The sequence below is a fragment of the Sinocyclocheilus rhinocerous genome, unplaced genomic scaffold (assembly GCF_001515625.1).
Source record: "Sinocyclocheilus rhinocerous isolate Xijiao unplaced genomic scaffold, SAMN03320098_v1.1 scaffold285, whole genome shotgun sequence".
Classification (NCBI taxonomy): Eukaryota; Metazoa; Chordata; class Actinopteri; order Cypriniformes; family Cyprinidae; genus Sinocyclocheilus; species Sinocyclocheilus rhinocerous.
Genome location: NW_015630288.1, coordinates 706,510 through 731,930, shown reverse-complemented (window position 1 = coordinate 731,930; position 25,421 = coordinate 706,510). Strand labels below are relative to the sequence as shown.

Sequence of the window (25,421 nt, the reverse complement as noted above, 5' to 3'; positions counted from 1 at the left end):
AAACGTAATTTCCCAAAAACAAAATTGTGGCCAGTGAAAATGCTGAGTGGCTAGTAATTTTGGAAAACCACTATAGCCACAGTGGCTGGTGAGCAAAACAGTTAACGTCAAGCCCTGATCATTACATATATTTTATTAACATTACAATTAATATTAATATTATTCATAAATAGAACAATCTAACTCCATCAAGATGTAAACTTAAATCAAAAACTTAAATAAAATGTTACTCTTTCCTCTCAACTATGGTTTTTATTGAAGAACATACAGTTAAAACGAATTGTGGTTAATTATTTTACCTATATTGACACTCCTGGAATCTTTTCAAATATATTTTGTTATAGTTTGGTTAATATTACATTATATAAGGGGCCTTTGAATATTGTGTTGAGTAGTAGTGGGGGTCTTAAAGGTTGAGAAGCACTGATTTAGAGGATCATCAGATTAACCTTGAGGTTCATCTGTGCTGCCTCAATAAAACATGTTAAAGTTGTTAGAAAATATACTGCCATATCCACACTGCAGGCTTCAGATGTTCATTCTTTTAGCAACACAGATTCATATCCACCAGGGGAAATCATCATAATGTTTATTACATATGCATTGATTTATTTCAGGTCCCAGGGAGAGGAATGTGATGATATGAACACTATGAATGGAGACGGCTGCTCCGGCCACTGCAAGAAGGAGCCATTTTTTAACTGTATTGGTAAGTGTGGAGTGAAAGCGTAAGTGCATCAGCGGCTCATTACAGCCGTCATCTGTCATACGGCTACGACTGCATGTCAGAAAGTGTGGCACGCTTTTAAATGTAGTCACTGCTGTACATCAGTTTTGGTTGATGGTTTTGTGAGATGTGTTATCATCTCACTACGGAAAAAGCATCTTTGAGAGCAGCACTTTAGCTGAGCTCTTTTGTTCGCTCCCTCCAGAGCCAAAGCTATTTTTTATCACTAGCATTATGGCATCCTTGTAAAATCTGTAACACATTTAATTCAAGACGAACACACTAACAAATTCATGAAGGATGTCTTGGCACCTTCTCCTGCTCTGTAATATTAATAATACAATGCTTTCCGGTCTCCGTTTTTATGGTCAGAGCCTGAGGAAAGATTACGTCATTGAAAGACAGCAGTAGGATACTTTTGTTTACTGTTACACACAAATGCAAAGAGCCTCAGAAGTCTAAAATAGACACTTATACTGCTCATGAAATAGACCACATACATGACACCTATTCAGTGTTCAGCAGATTTGCTTCAAGCTATGTAAAAAAGAATTATGAAAAATAATGCATCATGGTTTCTACAAAAATGTGAAGCAGCACAACTGTTTTCAACACTGATAATACTCAGAAATGTTTTTTTTTTTTTTTTAGCAGAAAATCTGAATGATTTCTGAAGGATCATGTGACACTGAAGACTGGAGTAATGGATGCTGAGCATTTAGCTTTGATCACAGCAATAAATTACATTTTAACATATATTCACATAAAAAAACACCTTTTTTTAAAAGTAATATTTCACAAAATTACTGTTTTTACTGATTTTTTTATAAAATAATTGCAGCCATGGTGAGCAGAAAATACTTAGCAATCTTATTTATGTATTTATTTATTTATTCATTCATTCAGAATATCAGACATTTACACATTATTCTCTGAGAGTTTTTACTATTTGCTGAAGGAATCACATCTGTGTGGCAGCTTGAAATTTTTGTTTTTATGTGGAACCATCAGGCACCAACATGAATGAAGCATTTGTCTTTCTGACTGTGCAACTGTTTGTTTTTATAGCTGCACTCTGCTGAACCAAAAGATAGCGTTTGGTTTTTCTTATCTCAGTATAGTTTTATCTATGTAAGCGTTAGAATCGAGTTGCCCAGGTAAGGTACAGTTGCTTGTCTCATTGTATCTGAGCAGTGTAACGGTGCCATGGGTGCAGTGTGGCGCAGACGTGCGTACATGTATGACTGTAGGTTGCGCAGAAGGCCACGTGAACAATAGTTGTGTGTGTGAGTGTATGTTTTTGTCCCCCTCTGCAGCCCCTCGTTTCAACATCAGCAGAGCTGAGCAGAGGGGAACGCTGGAATTTATGCAGAGGCTTGAGCCAACTTGGCACGGCAAGCCTTCGTCCTCCTTGCTGGAACCCCTTCCATTGAGAGACAGACAGAAAGAGAGACAGTCTGTGTCTCTTTATCACTTAACATATACTCATTATCACTATTTTTGGCACTTTCAGCCTTATTCTGTATAGCAGTTCATTTTTTCTTATGCGTTCAACTGACATGACTTGGTAGTTGAATTGGTACAAACACTTGACAATAAGGTCCCATTAGTTAACATTGGTTAATGCATTACTAACAATGCATGAACTTACAATGAGCAATACCTTTGTTACAGTATTTATTAGTCTTTGTTAACCTTTGTTAAAAATACAACTGCTCATTGCTAGTTCATGTTAGCTCAGGTCCATTAAAAATATTTTAAATATATGAAATATATAAAACAGTTACTTACTTGCTTAGTTGTGTATTTTTTATTTTTTTTGTATTAGTAACATTGTAAATAAATGCTTTAGAAGTATTTTTGGTAACACTTTAGTTTAGGGACCAATTCTCACTATTAACTAGTTGCTTATTAGCAAGCATGTTACTAGCATATTGGCTGTTTATTAGTACTTATAAAGCACATATTAATGCCTTATTGCATGACCATATTTTAGATCCGTTAATCCTTAAACCCCATACTTAAACTTAAAGTCGGCATGAAACAGAAGTTGCGATAGTCTTTTCTTGTCTACTGTGATGTATATCCGAGTGAAACGGCATCTGAAATGAGAGGGCGGGACTTGATTTCATCCTTCGGGAATTGATTGGATCGTTGGAAGCTGGGGGCGTTGCTAACAAAATGGAGGCAGATCTGAATGCCAGTTTGCAGTTAGTGGTGGGAGATTTCTCTCCACTGGATTCACAGCCGACACCCAAGCATGAATAAATGTTTTATTTATTAAGGATGACGACGAAGATCAACGGCACAAAACATGCCTAAACATCGCGGGCGCGAGCCATTATTTATAATAAACACCACAGTATTCCATTAAAAAATAAGAATTTAAAATTTTGATTTCATGGTGACTGATGAGAATTATGGCCCAAACTAAATATGACGGAATTTTAATTGTTAGATTTTTGTGTTAACTAATATAGTTAACAAATTAACTTTATTGTAAAGTGTTAACATTGAATTCTGTTTAAATGTATTTTAAAATGGTTAATTTCTGTACATTTGTAAATTGTATCTTCCTTAGTGTATTTTGCATTGCTGTTCTAATTCTTTTTAGGTGCACTACTAATATTCAGTTTTGAATATTCAATATAAAATGCCAGAGAGACAAACAAAAAATACAGAGTAGGAGTGAATGGAGAGACAATGTGGGAGAGAAAATGTGAAAGTGAGTGATTTGAGAATGAGAAATAGTGAGGAGAAAAAGTAAAGGGTAAAACACTTGAATGAAGAACAGCAGCTCCATGGCCTGGAAAATCATCCCAAATATCCCTGAACTCAACAGTGCTCCTGTCTCGCTCATGGCCCTGGAAAAACCTTATGTGTCCGAAATCTGAAAAATGCTGCCTTCAGAGGTAGGAAGCCATCAAGGCACATCTGAAACCAATGTTTGCGCAACATCCTGTCTGCAAAGATGCCTTCATCTGGTGGGATCCTGAAGGCAGCACAGATGTATCTAGAGACCAAAATTAACACCCGCAAACACCACATTTGAGAAACTTCACTGCAATTGGCCGATAACTTTATTCGGGAACCTGCAGCATGATTTGAAATATCATTTGAGAAGGACAATCTGACCCTCGCTGATATAAATTTTTTGAACGATACAGAGGAGACATTCAAACCATCTGCAAAATAAAACATCTGTTGCGATTCTGTAGAACTCTATGTGGTGACACATATGTTGAATATTGCTCACATTAGGCCATCAAAGTGAACACTTAAGAAGAAGGATCACAATGTGTCTTCATAGATTTGAATTGGGTCCAGTTTCTCTCAGAAACAGTATCTGGCTCTTCTCTGATGTGATGCTGTGAGTATGACACAGTGACCTGTGGTGTTTGTCCTCAGTATGCAAGGGAAAACTGCCAAATAAACCCATTGACATGGGGACAAAAGCATGTATATATGCATATAGATAAGCAATATCACACAAGTAGACAAGAGATATGGCTGTATATCAGCACGGCTGTGATTCGGCCGTAGGTGATCACAGCGTGCAGATATACAGCCATATCTCACGTCTACAAGGGTGATATTGCGATTATACAAGACTTGGACGGCATAATTGTGTAAATACATAAATAACAACGACGGGGTGTCTTTAAAACCCTTTTTTGTGCAGAACTACTTCCTTCCGCTATGGATTCAAATCTCAGTTTGACAGTTAAACAGCTGAGCCCAAGCCTCCATCTTTGTCATACCGTTAATATCCTTTCATCTGTTAAGGGTGATTTCTGATGACAGTGCTGCTCAATGCGTTTGTTCGCTGCGTCAGTCTGTTGTTGAAACTAAAAATAACTTCTAGAGATGCACCGATTGCAATTTTCTTTGCCGATTCCGATTTACGATTTTTTGGAAGTGTGCCCTGCCGATACCAATTTTTGCCGATTCTGATTTTCTTTCTAAGAACTATAATTGACAGCATATACAAACAAAAATCTATGCAAATTTCAATGCAAAGATTATTTACATAAAATAAATTATTAAACATTACAATTCCACCAATCCGGACTAAGTTACAGATTTTCTCTCACTTAGACAACTCTCAAAATAAAGTGCTCTGTGACTGGAAAGAGGAAGAAATAATTAACTTAAAATGAGTTGCTGTATGTAACAAAACAGATGTCATTTCCCACTATGTTTATACATGGTCATTTGTTTCTCCTAACCTTATTAAATGTGTCATTTTTCACATCAAATTCTTACTTTGTTTCAATTAATTCAGTTAGAATACTAAGCAACTGTAGAGTTGTTACCATTCAAATGAAATTAGTCTTAACAAACTCTATCTTTCCACTGCTGAGGAAACAGAAGCTGCATCTGAAGTGGCATTAGATGCATTTACACAGACAGTTTGATGAAGCTGAAGTGCCATAAACGCATTTACACTGCAACATTTAAAATGCTAATTTTATAAGAATAATGTTTTACATATTTTTTTAAACACAAATAAATATTGAAAAAAATGCAATGATACTATTAAATATGACTAAACCACCAGTAGGTGGCGGCAAATGTCTGTTTTAATGAGTGAGTCATTTATTCATTCATTCAACCGATTCATTCAAACGGCTGATTCATTCAGAAACGAGGCAAGTGACTGTCCTTATGAATGGGCCACTGAATCATTGACTCACTCGATTCGTTCAAAAACGTGGATTCATTCAGTAATGAAACACCGCTGTGTGTTGCTCGGAGACACACGACAGTCCTGCTGTGCCTTTTATTGGAACTATTTTCGTCAGTGAAATTTAGCAAAAACAGTCAATATTTTGTCTAAAATCAAAGTCACTTAATTTTAACTTCTTGTTTATTGAAATACTATTGTATAAAATCAGTGTCACATTGCAATCATGTTGATATTGATATTCGGGGAAACATCATGGCTTACTGCTGACTCACTCATAAAAACAGTCTCTTGTCGCCATCTAATGGCAGAACAATTAAACTAAAATCACCATCATGGAACAAACCATTTCCCAATGCTAAACACTATTATTAAATACTACTATTTTATATATATATATATATATATATATATAATATTATATAAAATATTATTTATTGAATAATAATATTTAATAAACAACAACAACAACAGCCGTCATAAAATTTGTTAGGCAATTCAGTCAAAAGTACAAAGGAAGCACTCTGATATACAGCGTTTAATTTATATAAACATGATGAGATTTTGCCAAAACTATCTTCTCTGGAACAAATAATAGATTAATGAGACCAAAGACTTCCCGTTAGATTTACCTGAAACTAATTCTATCTCATGTGTAACCACTACAGAGATATCAGAGCCAGTGGTAAATTCCAGAAGATCTGGCTGAGGTGAGGCACTCTCGGGCGGCTTCATGAACGATGAACGGCCGCTGACCATCTGGAGCTCACATGTCCAAAAACAGTAATATTTATAAAATGATACTGGATTTGGGCTTCCGCCATGACATTTGCTGTAAGAAGTACCACAAGCAGAGTGATACAATTACAAACGGTGAAACGGCTGTTGGAGTTCTGATATCACTCTAATATCGCACTCTTATCAACCAGATTCTTATCAATCAGATTCGAGGACCAGAAAAAAACTGTTGTATAAATATATATAAAATTGAAAACAGTTTCATGACTAGTAGAATCATTTATGGCTGGTAAATGTTCTGAATTCACTCATCATTGACAAGTGTGGATGTATACTTTGCTGCTTATGATATACAATAATCTTGTGTGTGTGGTCTTAGAAACACGAACAAGGAAGTAAAATGGAGACTAGACTTTTTTCATTTTCAGAACTCTTAGTACTAAACTTAACTCCAACAGATTATCAAATCTAAAAATGCTGTCTCTCTCACACACTCACTCAGGCTGTGCAAGCCTCATCTGGCACGACATAAATACATTATCAGTCGCCGTTTACACTGAATTCAATTAAAATTAGAATCATTATCACGCGAAACAACATGTTTACACGCAACTGTGAGTGTGCGTGTGGCTGTGACGTTATTGCCGGCGCCGCTGGCTCGGAATCGGCAAGACGTGAGACTGACCGGCCGATCAACGATCCGGGCCGGTCATGCGAAAAATCGGCCAATTCCGATCACTGGCCGATCAATCGGTGCATCTCTAATAACTTCCGTTTATAGCGTTTATTTTTCAGTATAAAAGTCTTTACTGCTGACTCACTCATAAAAACAGTCTCTTGTCGCCATCTAATGGCAGAACAATTAAACTAAAATCACCATCATGGAACAAACCATTTCCCAATGCTAAACACTATTATTAAATACTAATAGATTAATGAGACCAAAGACTTCCCGTTAGATTTACCTGAAACTAATTCTATCTCATGTGTAACCACTACAGAGATATCAGAGCCAGTGGTAAATTCCAGAAGATCTGGCTGAGGTGAGGCACTCTCGGGCGGCTTCATGAACGATGAACGGCCGCTGACCATCTGGAGCTCACATGTCCAAAAACAGTAATATTTATAAAATGATACTGGATTTGGGCTTCCGCCATGACATTTGCTGTAAGAAGTACCACAAGCAGAGTGATACAATTACAAACGGTGAAACGGCTGTTGGAGTTCTGATATCACTCTAATATCGCACTCTTATCAACCAGATTCTTATCAATCAGATTCGAGGACCAGAAAAAAACTGTTGTATAAATATATATAAAATTGAAAACAGTTTCATGACTAGTAGAATCATTTATGGCTGGTAAATGTTCTGAATTCACTCATCATTGACAAGTGTGGATGTATACTTTGCTGCTTATGATATACAATAATCTTGTGTGTGTGGTCTTAGAAACACGAACAAGGAAGTAAAATGGAGACTAGACTTTTTTCATTTTCAGAACTCTTAGTACTAAACTTAACTCCAACAGATTATCAAATCTAAAAAAAAAAAATATTTCACACAGAAAGTCACAAAGTAACTTTTTTTTTTAACCATACCTAATAAGTGCTTAATACAGACCAATGTTCCACTCAGATTCCTTAAAAAAATAGCCTCTACCTACATTTTTATAAAGTCCAAAAATGAACCTAAACGTGCAATTCACTGCAGTTTCTAGCTGAAATTATCACTAGTGGCAATAAAACACCAACAACTTTAATTTTCCACAGAAATTAGACTTTTACCATAGTGCATGATTTGAAAATTAACACATTTTGCGTCACATAACCAGCTCCATATGTTGGCTTTTCTGACGTAGTAAACTTGCTCTGTAGCGCACCTGGTACAACATTGCACTTGTGGAGCACTTGGGTATGAGTCCCTAAAATTATAAAAGAGCTCAAAGCAAGGCATTTATATCTCACATTTGCATTTGTTAACACTATTGTTTAAGGTTTTGTGCATCTATGCATAGAGCATTAACCTTTTAGGGTCATTCACCTGACATTACATTCTGAATTGGCACTATACATACAACAACCATTGCAATAAAACACTGCCAGATTCATATTTGGATATACTTGAACAATTTTTAACCGCTCACTTTTCATGAACACTTTTCCCAGTGAGCCTGGGCTGCATACTTTTAATTAATTAATTCTTCTCATGATGCGTTAAATGTAAAACTTTGAATTTGTACTTTCTTTTACTTTTTATTACATCTATTATCATTATATCCAACTCATCTTAATGGTACTTAAAGATTTTCCAACTGGTTTGATTCTTGTGTTTGTACAGTATCAACATATGAATGAATTACTTGAAACATGATATACCAAATATATGAATTATCCTTATAGCAGATCACTCAACCTTGATCCATTGATTGATAGAGTTACAGTACATTGTTACATTGCATAAAATTGAGCATTTTAGCCTGGCCTGTAAGAACTTGAGTATAGTAACAGGTATATGCATCATTTATGATAGTTACATTTGAAAGCCATTAAAATAATATTATTGATGGGATATATCAGATTGATTCTTATGTTTATGCATTAAATTGGACTTTTACTTAATGCAGTTTAATGTGGGGATTAAACAATAACTGGCAGGTCTTCAGGCAATACAGCTACAGAACCACTTTCTGAAAAAAACTCTGCATTACATAACACTGTCAAGATGATAACCACTACATACAAAGCATGTGCGTTTGCTATTTGTTATCAGGATAGACTGATATCATTTTTCTGTTTCTTTCTTTCTTTCTTTTTATGGATTTTTCAAGTGATCATACAAACAATAAATAACTGAATAAAGCACAAGAAGAACTCTGTAAGGTCTAATGCAAAGATGTGATCTCTGGCTGTTTATAATTTATAATTTAGGCATTTTGACAAAAATTAGTACATTTGACTGTTAAAGGAATAGTTTAGCCGAAAATGAAAATTTTGTAATTATCATCATGTACATTCCAAATATTTTGCGAAGACAACGGGAGCAAATTTAATAAATATCATATGCAATTCATTGATCAAATAAATGATTCACATTTTTTTTTTTTGAAATATTTTGATAAATGCTGCTTTTCATGCTATGTTTTCAAGTTGTATTGATAGCAAACTTAAGTTGCAATGCTGTCTCTGTCATTTACAGTAGATTTCCAGATTGCAGAATTAGTATCTGATATATTTACATTTACATTACATTTAGTCATTTAGCAGACGCTTTTATCCAAAGCGACTTACACATGAGGACAATGGAAGCAATCAAAATCAACAAAAGTTAGCTTAACGCAGTACACGTAGCCAGGGTTTTTTAAAATAATATAATAGATAAAAAGAAAACAGATAGAATAGAAAAAGAATAGAGCAAGCTAATGTTAGAGGTCTTTTTTGCTTTTGTTAATTGTATAATAAATGAAAAAAAACAAAAAAAAAAACAAACAAACAAAAAAAATATATATATATATAAGAAAACAAGCAGCAAATGAATAGAGTGCAAGTCTGAAACGGACAAGTGTTTTTTTAAGAATTGAATTAGAATAGAGAGTGCTAGAATTAGAGGGTCAAATAAAGAATATATTTGATATATACATGAAAGATATTGTCCCTTCTTGTTTTTAGCTTGTACCATGGCTAACTTCTTTTGAAAGGCTGGTTAAGGCACTTTTAATTTTGAATAGTTTGTGGCTTGACAAGCTATAATTTCAAAGCAACTTCCCAAACTGTATAATATATTCAGAGAAAATACACATGCTACAATGTCTGCAGTACTTTTTTTCTGGAACCTTTATTACAAAATGTAGATTTAATGTTTGTAGAATTTATGTGATGCTAACACGACTGTCTCTCTCTGTCTTTCCCAAACACAAACACACACTTGTGCTCAGATGAGCCCAGCATGTGCTACTATTATGACGGCGACGGCGTCTGTGAAGACTTTGAGCGGGAGACGAGTGTGAAGGATTGTGGCCTGTACACGCCGAATGGTTTTCTGGACCAGTGGGCCACCTCAGTGGAAGTGTCACATGAAGAGAGGCTGTACTGTCCAGCTGACGTGGCTGCTGGATATCCTGCAATTACTAAGGTTAGTGTCCCGCTAGATTCAGCCTTAGATACATTCACACATACAGCGATATAGGTTGACTAGTGGGGGTTTCAGCTTGATTAGTGTAAGTTGTATTATGAGGCAAATCATGTCAACTCACTGTAGTCATTGCATCACATCACTGTGCATTTTGTACTGCTCAACTTTGTATTGCTGACATTCGCTCATGTCACCTCAAACAAAGAACTCTCTTTGAAAATGAATGGTTTCTGGTCACTTTGTCGTTATAAACTGGCGTCGGTGTAAATTACCTTTAGACACTTTGCACGTTTCTGGACCAGACACAGTCTATTCACCTAATATTTGAGCAATGTTGCTCAGCAAAAACTTTTTCAATTTGACAAGCTGTAATATTATTGGCTGACTTGATGCAAAACATGCCGTCTTTACCAGTCCAAAATTGTTGTTTAGAGGTTCGTGTGACACTGACGTGAAATCAGACTTCATTTGCCCGGATGGAAGGCATAATTACACTGTATACACATGATTACACAATGTATTGAATATATTATATATTGTTTGTTTTGTGTATAAAATGGTCTGGTTTTAAAGCTAGTCTTAAGCCTTTTAACCCTATTTAACCCTGACATATAATCTTTTTATTTTTATTTATTTTGTAATGAATTAACAGTTTATTGAACAAAGATTATATATATATATATATATATATATATATCTATCTATCTATCTATCTGTTTTTATTTATCTACTGTATCTATCACTATAGTAATTATGCTCACCAAGGCTGCATTTATTTGATTAAAAACACAGTAAAAAGAGTAATATTATGAAATATTATTACAATTTAAAATAACTGTTTGCTATGTGAATATATGTTAAAATGTAATTTATTCCAGTGATGCAAAGCGGAATTTTCAGCATCATTAATCCTGTGTGGGCGGAGCCTGACCATAAACTAAACTGAGTGTGATAAGAATCCAGCCACTGTTGCTTGTAAAGTGATGAAAGTGGACTTTGTCTTGGCTTGTAGTGGCTTTCCTCAGTAGGCAAGGCAAGGCAATGCAAGTTTATTTATATAGCACATTTTGTACACAATGGTAATTCAAAGTGCTTTACATAAAAATAAATTAAAATAATCACAAAAAAATAATAATCACAAAAATAAAACAAGGAATTTAAAAACTTTGAAGATTATTTAAAAATTGTTTCAAAATGAATTTAAGACAGTTAAAAATAGAAAATGATCATACATACATAAAACAAAGCAAATCAGTTCGGACATCGCACAGTGCTCATTCAATAAATTCACAGCTAAACAGATGAGTTTTGAGTCTAGATTTGAATGTGACTAATGTTTTAGCACATCTGATCTCTTCTGGAAGCTGATTCCAACTGCGGGCGGCAAAATAGCTAAAAGCGGATTCCCCTTGTTTTGTGTGAACCCTTGGTATTTCTAACTGACTCGATCCTAATGATCTGAGTGGTCTGTTAGGTTTATATTCAGTGAGCATATCTGCAATGTATTTAGGTCCTAGGCCATTGAGTGATTTATAAACGAGTAAAAGTACTTTAAAATCAATCCTAAATGTAACTGGAAGCCAGTGTAAGGACCTGAGGACTGGTGTGATATGCTCAGATTTTCTGGTTCTAGTCAGAATCCTGGCAGCAGCATTCTGGATGAGCTGCAGATGGAGATTCTAGAGATTTTCAGGTTTCTCCAGAAATATTTGATTGGGTTCAAGGCCAGGCTGTGGCTTGGCCACTCAAGGACATTCACAGAGTTGTCTATAAGCCACTCTTGCTGTGTGTTTAGGTTCATTGTCCTGTTGGAAAGTGAATCCTCTGCCCAGTCTGAGGTTCTGAGTGCTCTGAACTAGGTTTTCATTAAGGCTATCTCAATATTTTGGTTCACTGAGCTTTTCTTCTTCTCTGACGAGTTCCTCAGTCCCTGCCGCTGAAAAACAGCCCCACAGCATGAGGCTGTGACCAGCACACTTTACTTTTTGGATGGTACTCTGCAGGTGATGAGCATAGCTGGTTTCCTTCAAACATTATGCTTGGAATTGTGGTTCATCAAACCAGAGAATATTGTTTCTCACAGTCTAAGGGTCCTTTGGGTGCTTTTTTGCAAATTCCAAGTGGGTTTTTGTGTGTCTTCACTGAGGAGAAGACTGAGTCTGGCCACACCGACATAAAGCCCAGAACGGTGGAGTGTTGCAGTGATGTTTGTCCTTCTGTAGGATTCTCCCATCTGCATATTTGATCATGGAGCTCAACTAGAGTGACCATTAGCATCTTGATCACCAGTCTAGACAAGGCCCTTCTCCATCAGTTGCTCAGTTTGGCCAGGAGGCCAGCTCTAGGAAGAGTCCTGGTTGTTTCAAACATCTAAATTTAAATACAGAAATACAATGCCATTTTGAATATTGCGTTGCCATTTTGAATATTGCATTGCCACTTTGCATATTGCATTTTAAATTGAATTTCGCTACCTATATGCTTCCATAGATCTGACACATATCCTAATTTCTCCAAACTCTTTACGGTCATTTAAGACTTTATAACTAATGTAAGACTACGTTTACGAGGTAACTCGCCAAAATACGTATTTTAGGAAGAGTCCTGGTTGTTTCAAACATCTTCCATTATGGATAATGAAGGCTACATACTGTAATTCCGTGAACCTTCAATGAAGCAGATTTTTTTCTGAACTCTTATGTTTCGAACGATCCAAACGTAACACGTTTCCGCCAATCCCCGCCTTGAAGCAATGATTGACAGTGGGTGGGCGTGGTCAGCTCGGAATGCATTTTCAAAGCTGAACTGAATTTTGCTACAAATATCCTAGACTTTATAACTAATGTAAGACTACGTTTACGAGGTAACTCGCCAAAATACGTATTTTGACATAATTGTGTGTTTTCGTCCATTGAAGCTCTACTGGTGCGCTGTCTAAAGCAACTCAGCGTATGTGTACAGCCGAACGAGCACCGTTTAGGTGGCGTAACCCCAGGTATGTGTCGCCACATTCTCGGGTTATGAAGAATAAAGAAGAGAAAAGTTAATCTTCCTAAATGAAGCAGCAATATTTTCTCAGGTAAAAGTTATTAGAACCGACAGCCCATTTGTATCCAATTTGATTTGCTCTTGACGCTTATACATTGCCATTTTGAATATTGCATTGCCACTTTGCATATTGCATTTTAAATTGAATTTCGCTACCTATATGCTTCCATAGATCTGACACATATCCTAATTTCTCCAAACTCTTTACGGTCATTTAAGACTTTATAACTAATGTAAGACTACGTTTACGAGGTAACTCGCCAAAATACGTATTTTGACATAATTGTGTGTTTTCGTCCATTGAAGCTCTACTGGTGCGCTGTCTAAAGCAACTCAGCGTATGTGTACAGCCGAACGAGCACCGTTTAGGTGGCGTAACCCCAGGTATGTGTCGCCACATTCTCGGGTTATGAAGAATAAAGAAGAGAAAAGTTAATCTTCCTAAATGAAGCAGCAATATCTTCTCAGGTAAAAGTTATTAGAACCGACAGCCCATTTGTATCCAATTTGATTTGCTCTTGACGCTTACAGAACAGCTAATCACGATGATCTTGTCTTCGCAAAATATTATTTTATTCACTTATGTCAGAAACAGCGAATCTCTTTAAAAACTGGCTGTTGTTCTCACTACATTGCATTGTTATATTTTGTAAAAGTTTTACCCGCCAACTGGCGACTGACACTGACTACGTTTACATGGCATGTCAGTAATCTAATTATTTACCTTATTCTAAATAAGCCAATATTATGATTATGGTGATTACATGAGTTGCTTTTAGAATATTCCTTTCATGTTCCCGTTTTACATGTTATAGTACATAGTTCGATTAATGGCACATCCGTGAAGAGAACACCTCTCCAAAGTGCCAGACGCCATCGAATGTGAGCATTTGCCCACTCAAGTCGGTTATGACGACGAACTGCAGTCAGGTCGAGACCCCGATGAGGACGACGAGCATGCAGATGAGCTTCCCTGAGACTGTTTCTGACAGTTTGTGCAGAAATTCTTTGGTTATGCAAACCGATTGTTGCAGCAGTTGTCCGAGTGGCTGGTGTCAAACGATCTTGGAGATGCTGGATGTGGAGGTCCTGGGCTGGTGTGGTTACACGTGGTCTGCGGTTGTGAGGCCGGTTGGATGTACTGCCAAATTCTCTGAAACGCCTTTGGAGATGGCTTATGGTAGAGAAATGAACATTCAATTCATGGGCAACAGCTCTGGTGGACATTCCTGCAGTCAGCATGCCAATTGCACGCTCCCTCAAAACTTGCGACATCTGTGGCATTGTGCTGTGTGATACAACTGCACATTTTAGAGTGGCCTTTTATTGTGGCCAGCCTAAGGCACACCTGTGCAATGATCATGCTGTCTAATCAGCATCTTGCTATGCCACACCTGTGAGGTGGATGGATTATTTCGGCAAAGGAGAAGTGCTCACTAACACAGATTTAGATAGATTTGTGAACAATATTTGAGAGAAATAGGCCTTTTATGTACATAGAAAAAGTCTTAGATCGTTGAGTTCAGCTCATGAAAAATGGGGGCAAAAACAAAAGTGTTTTGCGTTTATAATTTTGTTCAGTGTATATATATATATATATTTAAAACAAAAAAGTTTGTTTATGTGGCCAAAAGGTGTCCTTACTATTTTTCTGTGCCTTGACCGAGGTAGTTTCCTTGCTGTCTATGGAGGGTCAGAAAGCTCTCAGATTTAATCAAAAATATCTTAATTTGTGTTCCAAAGATAAACGAAGGTCTTATGGGTTTGGAACGACATGAGAGAGAGTAATTAATGACATCATTTTCAATTTTGGGTGAACTAACACTTTAATAAAAATCAGTAAAGATGACTTTATACAGTTAAGCCTTTACGAACTCTTGTTGAATTTCGGAAAAGATGGTCCTTTTCAATGAACTGTGGCTTGCCACAAATACTTGCATTAGCTCCTTTGGTAAGACTGGAGATAAAATCTCCAGAGCTGAGTAGACCATAAAGATGTCTGTGAAATTACACGCTGACCTCAGTGTCAAACGACCCTTGTGCACAATGTCCTGGCCTGTTGCCTTCTAAGAACAGGCCTTCTATGTATGGCTGAGGAAAGGCTGAAAAATGGTCCTAAAAGTAGATTTTGCTTAATGCAAAATTTCTTTGTTGTTGTTTGTTTGAATAGGTTGAATATGTCCTAAACAGTTTTAGTGAGATTCACCCATTTCATTCATACTCTTAAACATGTAGCCCACATGACTCTAGCTTCATCTGGCTCTTAGAGTGCCATCTGACGTCTTTATTGCCGTCTGAAGTGGCATATCAGAGCTATACTTGAAGAGCTTTTAAACACTCGCATCTTTGAAATGCTTTTGTTGTTTTGTTTTCTTGAGTTGTTTGTTGTGTCCCCTCATTCAGAGGGTTTGGACATGTCTTGTACTTTCAAGGCCCATTCACCCTTATAGGGAAATGAGTGTAGCCGATAGGGATCTGCTGGGATGGTTTCAGAGTGCAGAGGGGGAGGATGGGTCTGTGCTGGAGCATCAGGTTCCAGTGGGCCTGGAGCCACTGCTTTAAGCTATGTGCCGTGAAGAACAAACTGATCTTTAGGTCAAGGGAGCACATTTTCATTCATGTGAAAGCCACATCTGAAAGCTTGCACACTGTAACGTCTCTGCTCCCCACCTGACATTTTAAAGACCAGCTGTGTGTCTTACATCAATGTCTTTTCTTCTGTGTGGCCTGGAAGAGATGCTCTTGATTTAGGTCATTTACAGTAACACTAGTCCTTTTTCATCCATTTGAACCCTAATTAACATTTAATACCAATTAATCACGGAGCAGTTACGTATTGTGGATTCCAGTGAAAATTCTGTTTTATCAGGACGTTAAGTTAAATTATGATTTGCATGACAAGCTACACTTTCAGTTCAAGTAGTTACATTGCAGTCATACTACTTTTTGCAGTGATGCCATAGAATAACCACTTTTGGTTCCTCAAAGAACCTTACAGTGGGCAGTTCTCAGCATCTTTTTTTTCCATAATGTGGAGAAAAGTTTTTATGGATGTTAATTTTTTTAATGGAACCATATATATAAAAAAAAACAAACAAAAAAAACATCCTTTTAATATGTTTAATAATATTTAAGAGTGTACAATGCATCCATCTGATTTGAACTTGATTTTCTCTGAAATTTTGCATATGTTAATTAAAGTAGTGCTTTAGCGTAGTGCACTTGTTGGATAATTAGTCTTTTTTTTTCATTATTAACTTTTTTCTGAATGTGCTATTCAGCTTCAGGCACATGCTTATTTTGCACAATAATAAAATAGTATGCATGCAATGTGTGCTTTTCATACTTTGTGAATATAATGGCTTATACTACTATCATCTGGCAACAGTTTTTTGAGTTTATATAGCACATAGTTTTGTAAATGCATCCTTTCCAGTTCTGTGCATGTTAAAAAAGTCTGGGAAGAAAGTCTTCAGGTTGTTACACAGACCAGCTAATCATGCATCAAAATTACTGTTGACTTATTTCAATAATTACCTGCTCCTAATTTTACCTGTCTCTTGGGCTAACTGCTGCTGGGGTCAGTTGAGGTACTTCTTACACCCTACACCTGGCCAAGCATGAACAGGACTCAGAGTTCTCTGATGTAATAATGCTTGAACAGAACATCTTGTTTATGTGGTGGTACCACTGGGATGCCGCTTTTAGCTGACGCTGGTCCGGGGGGAATCCACCAGTTAACAGTAAGTAAGCACACGCTAGCATAGCGTGGTCAAATAATGCAGCCAGCTGATCTCAAAGGCGTCCATGCTCCTCAACAAGCGATGACGCAAGCTCCATTGCCCTAGAGGCATAATGACAGCACACAGGAGAACATTGTGCTGCTGGAGTCTGCGTGTGAACAGACACAACCACAAAACACTGGCAAGGTCTTGCAAGGTGGGAGGGACAAATGAGTCACACCCATTTCTTTGTTGGTTCACTAATAGTCTTCAGCAATGCTTTGATTGCTGTGTGGCAAGATAACTTTGTGCAGTCAACTCTCAGGGTTTCCTAACTTATGAGATGCCCAGAGATTTAGGGCCGTCAGTTGATTTTGTCTACATTTATTTTAAGAATGTGAATTTAATTCTTTGTGCGACCAGAAAAGGGGCAGGTGGTTTGCCATACTGTTGAGCTTCTTCTGCTTCATGTATAATAAAAAAAAAAAATACTATTTGGTTTTCCAATTGAAGACTGGACTGGCAACCTCCATTTACACTGCTGGCTGTTAACACGTCAGGGTTTTTGGAAGCCTGTTGAACGAGGGCAGTTTATGCGATGTGGAGGTAGCTCACAGACAGACCGCTCTTGGGAAGCCATTGGCCAACCGCATATTTTCCTTGTATGCCCACAGTTGCGAGAGCCAATGCTTCAGGCCTGACACACTAGATGAAGCTATACCAGGTGCAGTTCCACTTATGAGATCAGTGCTCTCATAAACCATTTGGGTTGATATGGTGTAGGCTGCACTTAGACGAGAAGAGTGTTCCCACTCCCAACACTGCGAGAGCTTTTGGGGCATGGCTTCCAAATATTCAACATATAAGATAAGTGAATGCTCTTCTAATCCATATCGCTGTGTGTATTGCGTGGTCTGCCTAATTGAATTCAAAAATAAGCAACCATAATCAGGTTGAAACAGTCCTCCATAAAATGTGCTGCACACATCTGAATATTTGGGTTGAAGTGTTCTGGAACAGTGTTGTAAATACAACTTAACCACTGATTTCTAGTTGTGTCCATTTTTGGAAGGCCAAACAAAGTAGTTTCGCTTTCATAACGAAACACAGCGTCACACACGGCGGCCTAGAGTGAGCGGCGGTAGCCTAGAGTGAGCAGAGGCCGGGGGCTAGACTGAGGAATGGCCGGAGGGCTAGAGTGAGCATATGCGGCGGGCTTGAGAACGGCGCGGCCAGCGGATTCGGCGAAGGATTTTGTTAACTATTGTTAAGCCGGTCGGCATGGTAGCCAAGTCTCACATAGTCATAGGCCACTAGTGTTAAGCCGATCGGCGTTGTAGCCAAGGCTCACATAGCCATAGGCCACTAGCGTTAAGCCGGTCGGCGTGGTTGCCCAGGCACGCATAGATAGTAATACATGCGGTTCACATGGCTCTTCGGAGCAGCAGCAGTACATATGTCTTGGCGATAGAGCTGCTTGTTGGGGGGTGTTTTGTTCTTGTTTTGGCAGATCTATTCCACCAAGACCAAATACATTAACATTTTCATGTACATTACCATGCCAATCCCTCCGAGAGTTGTCATGACAGAAATAGAGAGTTCTTGCATGAAACTCTGATGGCGCGGTCCGATAGAAAGACCAAATACATTAACATTGTCATGTACATTACCATGCAATCCCTCCAAGAGTTGTCATGACAGAAATGATGTTACCTCACATGGCAAATTTTGTGCAGGGTTCCCTCATGTCGTGATTGTTGTTTAAACCTCACACAGGTCTTTCAACAAATATCTTGCAGATGTTAGGTGGTTAGTTGACAAAGCATTGTCTTATTTGTCCCAGTTTTGCTGGAAAAACAAGTTCAAGCTTATCCAATGTGGGCACGAAAAATAAACAAGCAAATATGCAAATAGATTCCAAATAAGAAATGCTCATTTCCCTTAAAATGGTTTGTGTATGCAGAAGAAAAGCAACAGTAGAGCTGAAAGTTTTTAAGACGGAAAAACAAAGGCAAAATGCGTCTAAATGTTCAGAGTGACACAATTTTTCAGTATTCTAGTTAGCACGAACAGCTGCACATCTTCACACTCTTCACACTCTTCATGCACATCGACTTTCAGCAGATTCAGGGAAATGCTTCATCACTGAGAGATCTTGCAAAAGATAAAATGACGCAATACCTAAAACAGCAATTTCTGGTTCATTTAAGCCACTCTGTTAAAGAGGGAAATCACTGCTAGCAAGATGGGCTTTTAATAAAACGTGGCTGTGTATGCAATAGAAAGAGTGCTACATGACTACAGAAAACAGAGAAAAACTGTGGTGCTTCCTTTTTGCCAAAAACTTTGACACCAATATTGCACTTTTGATGATGGCGCTGACCCTCTGTTGTTTCGACTGTCCATGGGCAGGAATACAGAAAAGCAGAAGTTTGATCTAACATTTTATCAAAAGCCCTGGAGCTGTCAAAAGTCTATTGGATGATGCAGATTGTCATTTTGTGTCATCCCACAGACTTTTGACAGCTCCAGGGCTTATGTTAAAACGACAGATCAAACTTTTACACTTTTGCTGACATATCAACAAGGACATCTGAGTGCAGGTATCACAGAGAAAGAATGCACATTGTTGAGTGCACATGAACATATATTACCAACATTGAAACAATACAAAGCTGGTTGAAAATCAGCAAACATATCCTTTAATCATGCGATCCAGGGGCTGATGCGGTGCCAGGTCACACAGCTGTTCTTGAATAAGCATGTTGTACAGAGAAGCATGGGTTCCTCTCAAAGACCCCTGCAGTTTGCTGTGACTGACCTGAGTCAACCCTGGAGTACTTTGTTTTACCTCTGCACAGAACACCTGTTACATATCCACAACTTTTGTAAAGAATTACTGAAAATATGCTCTGTTTTGGTGCAGTGATGAACTTTAACACATCTGAATGACTGGATTTGTTCACAAGTTCATGTAATCTTTAATGAAGAGGAGGTATACATGTTTTGTTTGCCATCCATGAAGGAGGGTTCAAGCTCAAGATTCACTCTGAGCCCAAAGTACCCCTTAGGATAGTGGTTCTCAATCTTGTTCCTGGAGCCCCCCGAACAGAGCACGTTTTGACTGTCTCCTTAACCAGACACAGCTGATTCAGGTCATCAGCTCAGTAGGAGAGACTCCAAGACCTGGAGTCGATGTGTGAGATAAAGTAGGCAGTGTTGGGGGGCTCCAGGAGCAGGGTTGAAAACCACTGCCCAAGGACTTCCTTGACTGGTTTAATGGTAACCAGCCAAGAACCAAACCTAATGCTGGGTACACACTAAAAGATTTTTAAAATCTTATAAGATCTTCAAAATGAGAGAGACCACAAACATGAGGAAAAAAATCCTAGATTTAACCGTTTTGCTCCTATAGTGTGTGGTGTTTTGTACCCAGCATAAGTAAGGAAGAGTTGGGGTGTTGGAGGGATGCCAAAATAACTGTTGTAGGATCAGGGCCATCGCTAATGATGAGGAAGGTGGTGACAATTCCAGGGGCCCCCAGCTATTGGCGACAACCAACAAATATGATTTCAACTGATGGAGATCAAATCCAAGGAACACAATTTTAACCAGACCCCACAACTACAAATTGCAATGGGACCTGAAAACAAAGTAAGCCTGAAAACAAAAAATGGTTTGACCCCAAACAATGGCTATGTTTACATCCAACCAACTAATCCATAAAGTAATCAGATTGATGACTCAATTGGACTGTAAAGCCTTAATGTAAACACCTTAATCACTCAGATTAAGCTCAATCAGAATGAAATTTTGATCGGATTGAAAGGGGTTTATTATTTCTAATACGATTGAGAGTGCATGTAAACACTTGATCAGATTGAAAACCAAAACTGAAAGGACTGTGCATGTGCAATTATATAGAAATAGTGTAATGACCGGGGCTTAACATTAAAGGGGTCATATGATGCAATTTCATTTTTTCCTTTCTCTTTGGAGTGTTACAAGCTCTTGGTGCATAAAGAAGATCTGTAAAGTTGCAAAGACTAAAGTCTCAAATCCAAAGAGATATTCTTTATAAAAGTTAAGAGTCAGCCACACCTACCTAAAACGGCTCGTTCGAACACGCCCCCACATATCTACCTCACTATGTGGGAAGATTTGCATAACGCCGCCCAAATGTTCACGCAAAGAAAGAAGGCGTAACTTTTATTCTCGCTGTATATTGTTGTTGCCGCTGCCGCCATGTCGTGAAGACGCTGTGTGCTTCGTTGTGAAAGTGAAACTACTTTGTTTGGTCTTCCAAAAGAGGACGATATCCGCTTCGTCATGCCTAGAGCTGATCTGTGCTGGTCGCTGAGGAAATACATCAACTGTGGATCACCAGATCGGCTTTCACCGTGGACGAAGCAAAGTCCAGCCCGGGGTCGTCACATGTGGTTGCCGCTCATACGTCGGATCCGCCGGGCGCGCCGTTCTCAACCCCGCCGCCTCTGCTCACTCTAGCCCGGCCTCAGCACACGCTAAGCCGCGGCTTCCCCTTACGCTAGGCCGCTGTGTTTTTCGTTGTGAAAGCGAAACTACTTTGTTTGGTCTTCCAAAAATGGACACGACTAGAAATCAGTGGTTAAGTTGTATTTACAACACTGTTCCAGAACACTTCAACCCAAATATTCAGATGTGTGCAGCACATTTTATGGAGGACTGTTTACTGATCCTGGGAGAGTAACGTTAGACTAAAATGCCAGCAGTTCTGACTCACGTAAGTACGTTTTCATTTAAAGGATTTGCCACTGATGATTCAAACGCGAGTTTTGAGCAGTGTAGAGTAGCACTTGTTGTTTGTCATTTCTCTGATCACAAATACAGACAGGGTTATATGTTTACGCGGCACGATGCAACGCAACGCGTAAAAAGACAGTATAAGTCATTATAATCAGTAATTATGTCCCCACTGGATGCAACAAATGCCTCGTTTGTAATGGGTTTTAATGTTTATGTCTCGTCGCTCCGGCCGGACACGGCATCAACAGTATGGTGAGGGGCGTAACATTTCCGTCTCACGCTTGAGGTATTCGGCCAATCACAACGCACTGGATAGCTGGCCAATCACAGCACACCTCGATTTTTCAGACCGATGAGCTTTGTAAAAATCGACGCGTTTCAAAAAGGCGGGGCATAGAGGAGAAACAATAATGTACAGTATGTGGAAAATAATGTGTTTTTTTAACTTTAAACCGCATAAACACATTTCATTACACCAAATACACAAAATAATGTTCTTTTTAGCAGCATCATATGACCCCTTTAAAACCCACCAACCCGCCAAATGCGGGTGGACTTCATCAGTGGCGGGTAACACAGTTTATATGCAGTAACAGAGCACAACATTAATGCTTGTCCAGGACAAGTAGATTTTTTGAACGGGCAAGTGAAAGAGAATTTTACTTGCCTGACTGGACAACAAACGTGATTAAAACATCTAATTAAGGAATCACCAAAATTTCAGTGAGAAGGATTCTGATTTTATTACATTTGGTGCAAACAGCAATTTATAGTGGGTAATGTACTGACAGTGGCAAGGTTGTGCAAAGCTGTGTGTGAAAGAATCTTGTGAAGAAATCAAAACAAATGAACGCAACTGCACACAGAAGAAACATACTGCAGTAAAATGTAGTCTTTATATTTATAACATATGATATAGCCTAGTTAAGCAACATGCCACGACCAAAAGAGTGCATTTACCCTGAAAACCGACAGCAAATTTAAAGGGTTAGTTCACCCAAAAATGAAAATTAGAGTTTTAATCACCCTCAAGCCATCCTAGGTGTATATGACTTTCGTCTTTCAGACGAATCCAATCGAAGTTATATTAAAAATTGTCCTGGTACTTCTAAGCTCTATCATTGTAGAGGGTGGGTGTTTCTGTTCAACAGTCTAAAACACATTAAATAAAGCGCGTGCATCCGTAATAAAATGTGCCTCACATGGCTCTGGGAGGTGAATGAAGGCCTCCTGTAGCGAATCCATGCATTTTTGTCAGAAAAATATCCATATTTCAAACGTAATAAACACCTTTCTATCACTTCCACTATCTGTCATATGCGGAAGCAGTTCTGGCGGATGACGTAGGACGTCGGCGTTACATGATTAGTGACGAACGCGGAGAGAGAACAAAACAAAACGCCGGTCATGAATTAGAAGCTGTGAGACACATTTTATTACGGATGCACGCGCTTTATTTAACGTGTTTTGGACTGTTGAACAGAAACACCTGCCCACTGCAATGATAGAGCTTAGAAGTGCCAGGACAATTTTTAATATAACTCTGATTGGATTTGTCTGAAAGACGAAAGTCATATACACCTAGCATGCCTCGAGGGTGAGTAAAACAAAGGCTAATTTTCAGTTTTGGTTGAACTAACCCTTTAACACAATGACTCGCTCAATAAGACAGTCTGGCGGTTTACTTTCATATTTAAAAGTATTTCGTATTTGTATATTAAAAAAAAAAATTAATTGTAATTTAAAACATAACATTATTTATGCAGTTGTAATTTTGCAGCGTAAATGCATTCATGGCTGGCTACATTTGAGCTTCATTACATTTGTCTGTGTAAAAATGCGTCTAAAATGCCACTTCAGCTGCTTCACTTTATTCTGCAGTGGAAAGATCTGTTTTGTTGATTCTGATTTCATTTGATTGGTAACAGTCCTATAGTGTCTCGTTATATTAACTGTAATTATTAATACAATTTATTTAAATATTTGATATGAAAAATTATGCATTTAATAAGGTTAGTAAAAAGACTGCCTTTTATATAAGCAAAAATGACCTGGAAATCAATTTAAGTAAATATTAGTATGCAGTCGTGAACTTTAATCATATAAAATGTAATTTCCCAGCAACAAAATTGTGGCCGGTGAAAATGCTGAGTGGCTAGTAATTTTGGAAAACCACTAGCCACAGTGGCTGGTGAGAAAAAAAAGTGAATGTCAAGCCCTGGTAATGATGTATGACGCACAGAACGATCTGTTCTTCATGTTGAATAAAATGTATAAATGAGTGTTCTGTCATTATAAAACTCTCCTTTCACTCAGTGTCTGTGAAGTTTTATGTCCCACCAGTCCTTGTTTCTCATCCACTCATCACTGCGTTATAAATATAAGCAGCAAGGCACAGCAGTTTATATGCGCATTGTCGCCAAATTATGACCAGAAGTGGATGCATGTTAATTCTGCTGTTTAAAACAAATAAATAAAATAAAAAGTTATTATGCGCAGGAAACAGCAGGAAACTCTCTACAGTATATTCATGCATTGTGCTCATGTCAAAAAATTAATATCCAATTTGAAGCTTGTGACATATAAATGCGCACATCAATCCGATCACTTTATTTAGCGTTCATGTAAACACTACATTCAAATTCATCAATTGGAACAAATTCCGTCCGATCGAAACAAAAGTTATGCATGTAAACATAGCCAGTGAGGCCTCAGCCAAAATAAGCAAGAAGAGTTTTGCCCATGCAGACAGAGGAGGGACAGGCATGCAGGAGGCCTGCCCCAGTGGCTCCCAATTCTTCTTCTCCATTTCCCTTTTATCTTAAGTGGTGATTTACAAACAAAATCTTGGGGTTTGGCTGTGGTTCTTCTGTGTATATGTGTGTGTAGTAAGGTGGTGGTAGGGGGCGTTTCACCCCAGAACTACACAGCTGGTAAACATTAGCTCTCGGACGCAATTGTCAAACCATCCCAGGCTTACTTTGTTTTCAGGAGTGAGCACTTGAGGTTGTTTGCTTATAATGAACTGCACATTGAAACATCCAGTTGCTGGGTCGACCATGATGCTGGGTTATAAGTGCAATTATTCTGCATGTCGCCCCTGCTCTGCTTTGCTACACGTACATACCATGATGTGTGGGACCTGGTGACAAAAACAGCCACCATTACATCACGGTGCAATTTTCTACGCTTGAAACCGCACCAAGTTGAACTTTGCAGCTGTCAGTGATCCACTGACGTGACCAGCCTCACAGCAAAATATGTCAATGAAGTTTTTTTTGTTTGTTTGTTTTTTTTTTCAGATCGGTTTTCCTCTCGGTTGAAAAAACACCCCAACCGGCTCCGAGCACTGAGTGTTGATTTTTCCAGCTCCTTTTATAATTTACTGCCTGTCCTCACATTCCAGTAACCTGTGGTTTGAGTCAATAAGTTGTAGATCATTTGTTTTATTGGTTTATTTAGCCCCTCATTCTGGGCTATTGGTGGGCCTTTCCTGGTGGTGATGTTGTGGTTTTACAGTGATGTCACTGGCCTGCTATGCATCCACAGGGAGACTTCCACCACCCACTGATAGGTAGCCATTCC

General features: G+C 38.2%; 1 protein-coding gene across 1 annotated transcript in view; it reads left to right on the top strand.

Annotated features, from left to right (window-relative positions):
* Window positions 1-25,421, top strand: part of LOC107739977 (pappalysin-1-like) — a 154,651-nt gene that overhangs the window by 53,146 nt on the left and 76,084 nt on the right. Inside the window, exons 10-11 of the mRNA XM_016552243.1 lie at window positions 618-709; window positions 10,085-10,281. Of these exons, the coding sequence (XP_016407729.1) occupies window positions 618-709; window positions 10,085-10,281 (289 nt within the window). The remainder of the gene's footprint in view (window positions 1-617; window positions 710-10,084; window positions 10,282-25,421) is intronic.